The sequence below is a fragment of the Charadrius vociferus genome, unplaced genomic scaffold (genome assembly GCF_000708025.1).
Source record: "Charadrius vociferus isolate BGI_N301 unplaced genomic scaffold, ASM70802v2 scaffold571, whole genome shotgun sequence".
Classification (NCBI taxonomy): domain Eukaryota; kingdom Metazoa; phylum Chordata; class Aves; order Charadriiformes; family Charadriidae; genus Charadrius; species Charadrius vociferus.
Genome location: NW_009646950.1, coordinates 16,825 through 23,822, shown reverse-complemented (window position 1 = coordinate 23,822; position 6,998 = coordinate 16,825). Strand labels below are relative to the sequence as shown.

The 6,998-nt window shown below is 50.5% G+C and overlaps 2 protein-coding genes across 2 annotated transcripts; both read right to left on the bottom strand.

Moving 5' to 3' along the window:
* Positions 1–200: 200 nt before the first annotated feature.
* Positions 201–552, bottom strand: LOC104295383 (feather keratin Cos1-1/Cos1-3/Cos2-1-like). Its single transcript, XM_009895139.1, has one exon. It carries the CDS (start codon positions 513–515, stop codon positions 201–203), a length of 315 nt encoding a protein of 104 aa, XP_009893441.1. The 5' UTR covers positions 516–552.
* A 4,704-nt stretch (positions 553–5,256) lies between these two features.
* LOC104295382 (feather keratin Cos1-1/Cos1-3/Cos2-1) lies at positions 5,257–5,571 on the bottom strand. Its single transcript, XM_009895138.1, has one exon. The coding sequence runs from the start codon at positions 5,569–5,571 to the stop codon at positions 5,257–5,259; it is 315 nt and encodes a 104-aa protein (XP_009893440.1).
* Positions 5,572–6,998: the final 1,427 nt, after the last annotated feature.

The window sequence follows — 6,998 nt, the reverse complement described above, 5'->3', positions numbered from 1 at the left end:
GACAAGAAAGAGATGGGAGAGAGAATAAGGCAGGGAAGTTAGACTTTGGCCATGATTTTAGACGGCCTCAGCTGCCCTCCTTTGGAAGGGCAGCACTGGATACACAGCCTCTCTGAAATCAATGGCCAGCAGCTTTGTCCTCAGTCCAGCATCAGCTTCTAGGTTCTTGGGGGCCCTTATCAGGGCTGTCAGCAGTGGCTTTAGCAGGGGGGGCATCTTCTGCCGCAGTAGCGGCTGGAAATGCCAGAGAGGTCACAGCAGCCAGAGGTAATGGGCACTCCATCACAGCTGAGGATGCTGCCAACAGCAGCAGAGGTGGAGGATCCCACAACGGTGTTCTGTGGGAAGGAGCTGAGGATGGGTCCGGGCAGGGTCACCACCACGGGAGGGGGCTCAATGACGACAGTGGAGTTCTGGCACTGCCTGACACAGGGCTCATTGCAGCTGTTGGCCAGTGGGGTCGGGCCGCAGGGCTGGCAGGGCTGGCATGGCCGGCACTGGTCATAGCAGGACATGTCTCTGGTCCAGAGATGCACCTGGGAGAGAAGGCAGAGAGGAATTAGAGATACACGTGAGGAGCAGTCTGCCATGAGACTGTCACCCTGCTATGAGCATTTCAAAAGCACATGCAGAGCCAGGAGGTAGAAACTGTGCTGTGGGACAGAAGGAAATACTTGGCATGATCCAAAGAATTTAATGTAAGTGACACCAGGCCCAACGAGGCTGCTGCTTATCTCTTAAAAGGAGAGCTCCCTCAACCAAGTCCCAGTTACTCTCCCAGTCAGACTTTCACCCCTTTTCCCCCTCTCAAGCAGCACCAAGACCCAGTAGAGGATGGAGAGGCACATATCTGCATGAACACAAAAAGGACATGAGGAAAGGGTTTCAGGCTCACCTGGCTTCCAAGAAGAAGTAGGAGAGGGAAGCAGATGAGAGAGAGAGAAGTTGGGCTGGCTTTTATGTTGGTCCTGACCTGCCCCAGGCCCAGAGGTAGCTTCTACGGAAGCGGCAATTTTCTGACCTGCTCATGATGAACAGAAAACATCCCAGCTAATGACATGGGCTGGGTAGTTGTTTTCCCCAATGCCTCCTTTTCATTTGCTGGCTTATGCCGCCTTTTCATTTCCTGGCTTATGCCGCCTTTTCATTTCCTGGCTTATGCCTTGCCCTTCTCTCACAGAGTCTTATTCTGAGTGCTGGGACTGAGAAGCCCCAGGATTTCTGGGGCAGGAATGTGTCATTGCCAGCAGAAGATTCAGCTCAAGTGCCGGATGGGTGTAGAGCAGGCAAGTGATATTGGCCTGGGGCAAACTGGTGGGGTTCCCTGTAGCTGAACTGACAGGAATGAACCCACCTGCTCCCAACCCTGCAATCCATGGCTGGTCACCCAAGGGCTTCCCTGTGTGAGGACATGCCGTGTCTTCCTCTCCCTCCCAAATCACTCCAGTGGTCACTTGTAGGGTGCAGGTGCACTGAACTGCTGGGTTTTATAGACTCTTTTAATCTTTTACCCATTAAACTAAGCAGCCTTCCCCAACTTATGGGTATAGGGGGCTGCAAAGGTTATTTCCCCCATTATTTCAATGCTGCTGAAAATCGAAGTTATGTGGGTCCTCTACTATCGCCAGTACATTATGGGGTGGACAGTGTGATGCTTGAAGAGAAAGATCATTGCACTGGTGAGGCCACAACTGGAATACTGTGTCCAGTTCTGGGCTCCCCAGTTCAAGAGAGACAGGGACCTGCTGGAGAGAGTCCAGCACAGGGCAACTAAGATGATTGAGGATATGGAGCATCTCCCTTATGAGGAAAGGCTGACAGACCTGGGACTCTTCATCCTGGAGAAGAAAAGGCTGAGGGGCGACCTTATTATGGCATACAAGTATCTAAAGGGTGGGTTGAAGGAGGATGGAGCCAGACTCTTTTCAGTGGTTCCTGGTAACAGGACGAGGGGCAATGGGCACAAGTTGGAACATAGGAAGTTCTGTTCAAATACACAGAAAAACTTCTTTACGATTTGGGTGACAGAACAGGCTGCTCTGGGAGGTTGTGGAGTCCCCTTCTCTGGAGATTTTCAAGACTCGTCTGGATGTAGTCCTGAGTAATGTGCTCTGGGCAAGCCTGCTTTAGCAGGGTAGTGGGACTAGATGATCTCTAGAGGTCCCTTCCAACTCTGAAAATTCCATTTCTTGGCATTGCACACAGATAATCAGGGGAAGATATGCTTTGCAAAACACCTGAGTTACCATTGTCTACAAGATGTAAAAATTTTGAGGGAGGCCTCCAATTTGCTTAAGTATTCCCCAAACTTATCCTCTTCCATTAGGGATATATCTCCCTTGCTCTAAACTTCCCCCCTGGATTTAGGGACCTAGGATTCCTAAAGACTGATCTTGCTTATAAAGGCTGAGGCAAAGAAGGCATTCAGCACCTCAGCCTTTCCATGACCTATGTTGCCAGGCTGTGCAGCATCGGAGAAGGTCCACTTATTCAGCAGTGGCACCATATTTTCCCCAGCCTTCCTTTTGTCACCTGTGTCCTTATGGAAGCCCTTCTTGTTCCGTAGACATCCCCCACCAGATTCAGGTCCATTTGGACTTTGGCTTTCCTAACCTCATCCTGCATGCTTGGACATGTCTTCCTCCCTGGTTACCCATCCTTGCTTCCATCTTCTGCATGTTTCCTGCTTGTGTTTTGGTTATGCCAGGAGCTCCTTGTTCATCCATGCAGGCCTCCAGTCATGCTTTCCTGACTTTCGGCTCATTGTGATTTTCTGCTCTTGAGCTTGGAGGTGACACTGGAATATTAATCAGCTTTCTTGTGCCCCCCCACTGCCTCCAGGGCCATATACCTGAGGACTCTTCTGAGCAGCTCTTTAAAGGGACCTAATTACCTAATTTACCCCATGCAGCGCTACAGGATTGGGGTGGAGTGGCTCAAAAGCTGCCTGGCAGAAAATGACCTGGGGGTGTTGGTGGACAGCCGGCTGAATATGAGCCAGCAGTGTGCCCAGGTTGCCAAGAAGGCCAATGGCATCCTGGCCTGTATCAGGAGTAGTGTGGTGAGTAGGACTAGGGAAGTGATCATCCCCCTGTACTTGGCACTGGTGAGGCCTCACCTTGAGCACTGTGTTCAGTTTTGGGCCCCTCACTACAAGAAGGACATTGAGGTGTTGGCGCGCGTCCAGAGAAGAGCTACAAAGCTGGTGAGGAGTCTGGAGGACAAGCCTTATGAGGAACGACTGAGGGAACTGGCGTTGTTTAGCCTGGAGAAGAGGAGGCTGAGGGGAGACCTTATCACCCTCTACAACTACCTGAAAGGGGGTTGTAGAGAGGTGGGGGCTGACCTCTTCTCCCTGGTGACAAGTGATAGGACGAAAGGAAATGGGTTCAAGTTATGTCAGGCGAGGTTTAGATTGGATATTAGGAAACATTTTTTCACTGAAAGGGTTATTAAACATTGGCACAGGCTGCCCAAGGGGGGGGTGGATTTGCTACCTCTGGAGGTGTTTAAAAAAAGGGTAGATGTGGTACTTAGGGACATGATTTAGAGGTGGTTTTGTCAGGGTAGGTTGATGGTGGGTCATAATCATCTTAAAGGTCCATTCCAACCTTAGCAATTCTATGATTCTATGATTCTAATTCTGCTCTCCTGAAGTCCAGGGGTTTGATCATCCTATTTACCCTTCTCGTTGCCCTCAGGATCTTGAACTCCACTGTTTCATCGTCACTGCAGCCCAGGCTGCCTTTGATCTTCATAGCCGCAACAAGCCCTTCCTTCTGGGTATGCGTGAGGTCCAGCAGAACACCTGTCATCATTGGATCATCTGTCACTTGTGTTATGAAGTTGTCATCCATGCACTCCAGGAACCTCCTGGCTTGCTTATATCCTGCTGTGTTGTCTCTCCAGCAGATTCATTGGTGGCTGAATTCTCCCATGAGGACCAGGACCTGACAATGTGAGGCTGCTCCTGATTGTCTGTAGAGGACCTCATCTGCTTTTTCTTCCTGGTCAGATGACCTACAGCAGATACCCACTATAATGTCACCCTTACCTGCCTTCTCTTTAATCCTTACCTATAAGCCCTCAGTTGGTGCATCATCCATCCCCAGGCAGAGCTCCATGCACTCCAACTGCTCTCTCACAGAAAGGACAATTCCCCATCCTCATCTTCTTAGCCTGTCCTTCCGAAAGTTCCTGTGTCCCTCTATTGAATCATGCCAGTCACAGTTGCCATCCTACCCTGTCTCTGTGATCCCAACAAGATCATAGCCCTGCAACTGCACACATATTTTTAACTCATCATGTTTATTGTTCATACTGTGTGCATTAGTGTACAGGCACTTGACAGAGGGCAGCCCAGCGTGTTGCCTTCCTAGAAAGGGTTTTGGGGACTTCTCCACAATGATGCCTTGTAGGCACTTCCTTGCTTACATGCAACTGCTACAGGTGACTCTGTTTTCGCTCTGTTTTCTTGATCTTGCCATCCCTTCCTGGCACATCACCCCAGGACCTTTGTTCATCTACTGTGTCCATCGCTCCCTCACTGGGCAGCAAGTTACTCTCTCTCTCCCCTGTCATGCCCTCCTTACTAGGTCAACCATCCTACTGGCAAAGGTAACTTTGCCCCACTTGGTGGGGTAGATCCCAGCCTTTCTGAGCAGTTGCTGCTTTGCAAACAGGGTCCCATGGTTGTAGGACCCAAAACCCTATCGCCAGCTCCAGTTCCACAGAAATGATTGACCTGTATTATCAGTGCCCTCCTCTTTACACCCTTTCCCCTCCTTAAGCAGTCAGTGTGCAGATGGAAAGATCACATAAAAGGACACAGACGGGGTTGCAGCAAATTTTTAATGAGCCTAAAGAGGGAAATGAGGTCACGCCAAGTGGAGGACCCCAGAGTGGGCAGCAGCAGGAGCAGCCAAGAATGTGTTCCCCTTTTCCTGTGGCAGAGTTCCCACAGGGCATGTGTTGACCTGCCCGGCAAAGGGAGACAGGCTAGCAGGTCCTCACAGCAGGCTTTGAAGGGAGCACCAGACAACAAATGAAAGAGAGAAAAAGGGTAAGCGGAGTACAGGAAAGGTAGACATGAGCCATGTTTTCAGAGAGCCCAGGTTGGAATCTTCACATCTGGCCTTGCAGGGCAAGCCAGAGATGGTCAGCTGCTCTTAAAACAATGGCATGATGTTTGATCATCTGTCTAGCACCATATTCTTAGTTCCGGGATGTCCTTGTATGAGGTCACTGCTTGCATCTTTAGCAGGGGGGGCATCTTCTGCCACAGTAGCGGCTGGTGATGCAGGAGAGGTCACAGCAGGAAGAGTTGATGGGCACTCCGTCACAGCTGAGGATGCTGCCAACGGCAGCAGAGGTGGAGGATCCCACAACGGTGTTCTGTGGGAAGGAGCTGAGGATGGGTCCGGGCAGGGTCACCACCACGGGGGAGGGCTCAATGATGACAGTGGAGTTCTGGCACTGCCTGACACAGGGCTCATTGCAGCTGTTGGCCAGTGGGGTCGGGCCGCAGGGCTGGCAGGGCAGGCATGGCCGGCACTGGTCATAGCAGGACATGTCTATGGTTCCAAGGTTCAACTGGGAGAGAGGGCAATGAAGAAGAAAGCAATGAAGAAGAAAAACAAGGGCGTTCATTCCTGTCACTGCACCATGACGGAGCCAAAGAACATGCAGGGCTGGGAGATGGAGGCTGTGCAGCCACATATGAGGGCTTCTTGGACTCAACCTGACAGAGCTCAAAAAAAGCCACCAACTCCTATGCAGCTGCTGCCTGACCTCTGAGTCCAGAAGCTATGTGAGCACAGTCCCAGTTTCCCTCTGTGTCTAACCTTCTCCCCATTTCCCTCTCCCGTGACAAGCAGCCCCATGACCTGGCACAGAACAAAGCTGATGTCAGCTGAGAGCTGCACTGAAGTGAGACCTGCTTTTAGAGACAGCAGAGCAAGAGAGGGGGGTTCAGACTCACCGGGTTCCCAAGGAGAAGGAGGCAAGAGAAGTAGATGAGAGAGCAAGGAGCTGAGCGGGCTTTTATCATGGACCTTAACTGCCCCAGGCTGCCACAGGCATCCCTTGCAGAGAGCCTTACTTGATGACAAGCTCCTCTTGAATGCAAAATATCCCAGCTAATGCTATGGACTGTGTTTTGGCTTCCTGAATCGCTGTCTTTCCATTTCCTGCTTTATGCCAGGCACATTGCCCATTAGAGGCATCTTTTGTGTGACAGGGTGAGAACCCCGAACATTTCCCATGCAAAACACATCAGCGTGGGTAGAGGACTCCTCTCACGTGCTGGAAGAGTCTAATAAAGGTCACTCAAGACAGACTGAACAGGTGGCTTAGACAATACGCATACACACACACACACACAAATGAAGACCTCTTGTCATCTAGAGTTAATTGAGAAGACTCAAGACACCCAAAGAGAGGCTGTCTACACTGTCCAGGGCCACCACACAGGTATTAGACTTGACAGAGTCATCTTCTGCAAGTCCTGTTTCCAAGGGTTCATTGTGGCTGAGGGAAGACTGATCTGCACTTGGCAAAAGCCATAGATGCAGCTGATGAGAGTAAATGCCCAGCTTGATCCCATTCATCCACACAAAAGCCCTTTCCCTGCTATCCACCTGTCCCTGAGTACTGTTTACATGGATATGGGGTTTACCCATGGGGTGGAGTTGCTTGTAGGCTCTGGTAGGACAGTCTGTGGGTTCAGTTCTGATCATATGATGAAGCAAGCCATGCACACATGACCAAGTAGGCAGGCCCTGCTGTGAGCTTATGCTAGCTGGGAGTTCAGAGGGCCACCGTTGGTCAATTGCAGGATCAGCGTCTCCAGAAAGATGATTCATCTATTTACATCTATTTAAATCTATTTACATCTATTTACATCTATTTATTTACATCTATTTACAGTGGATGTCTTCTCTGGGAAGGGATAAGTCCCATGTGTGAGCTGAAGTCTCCATACTGACTGTGGGAAGAGT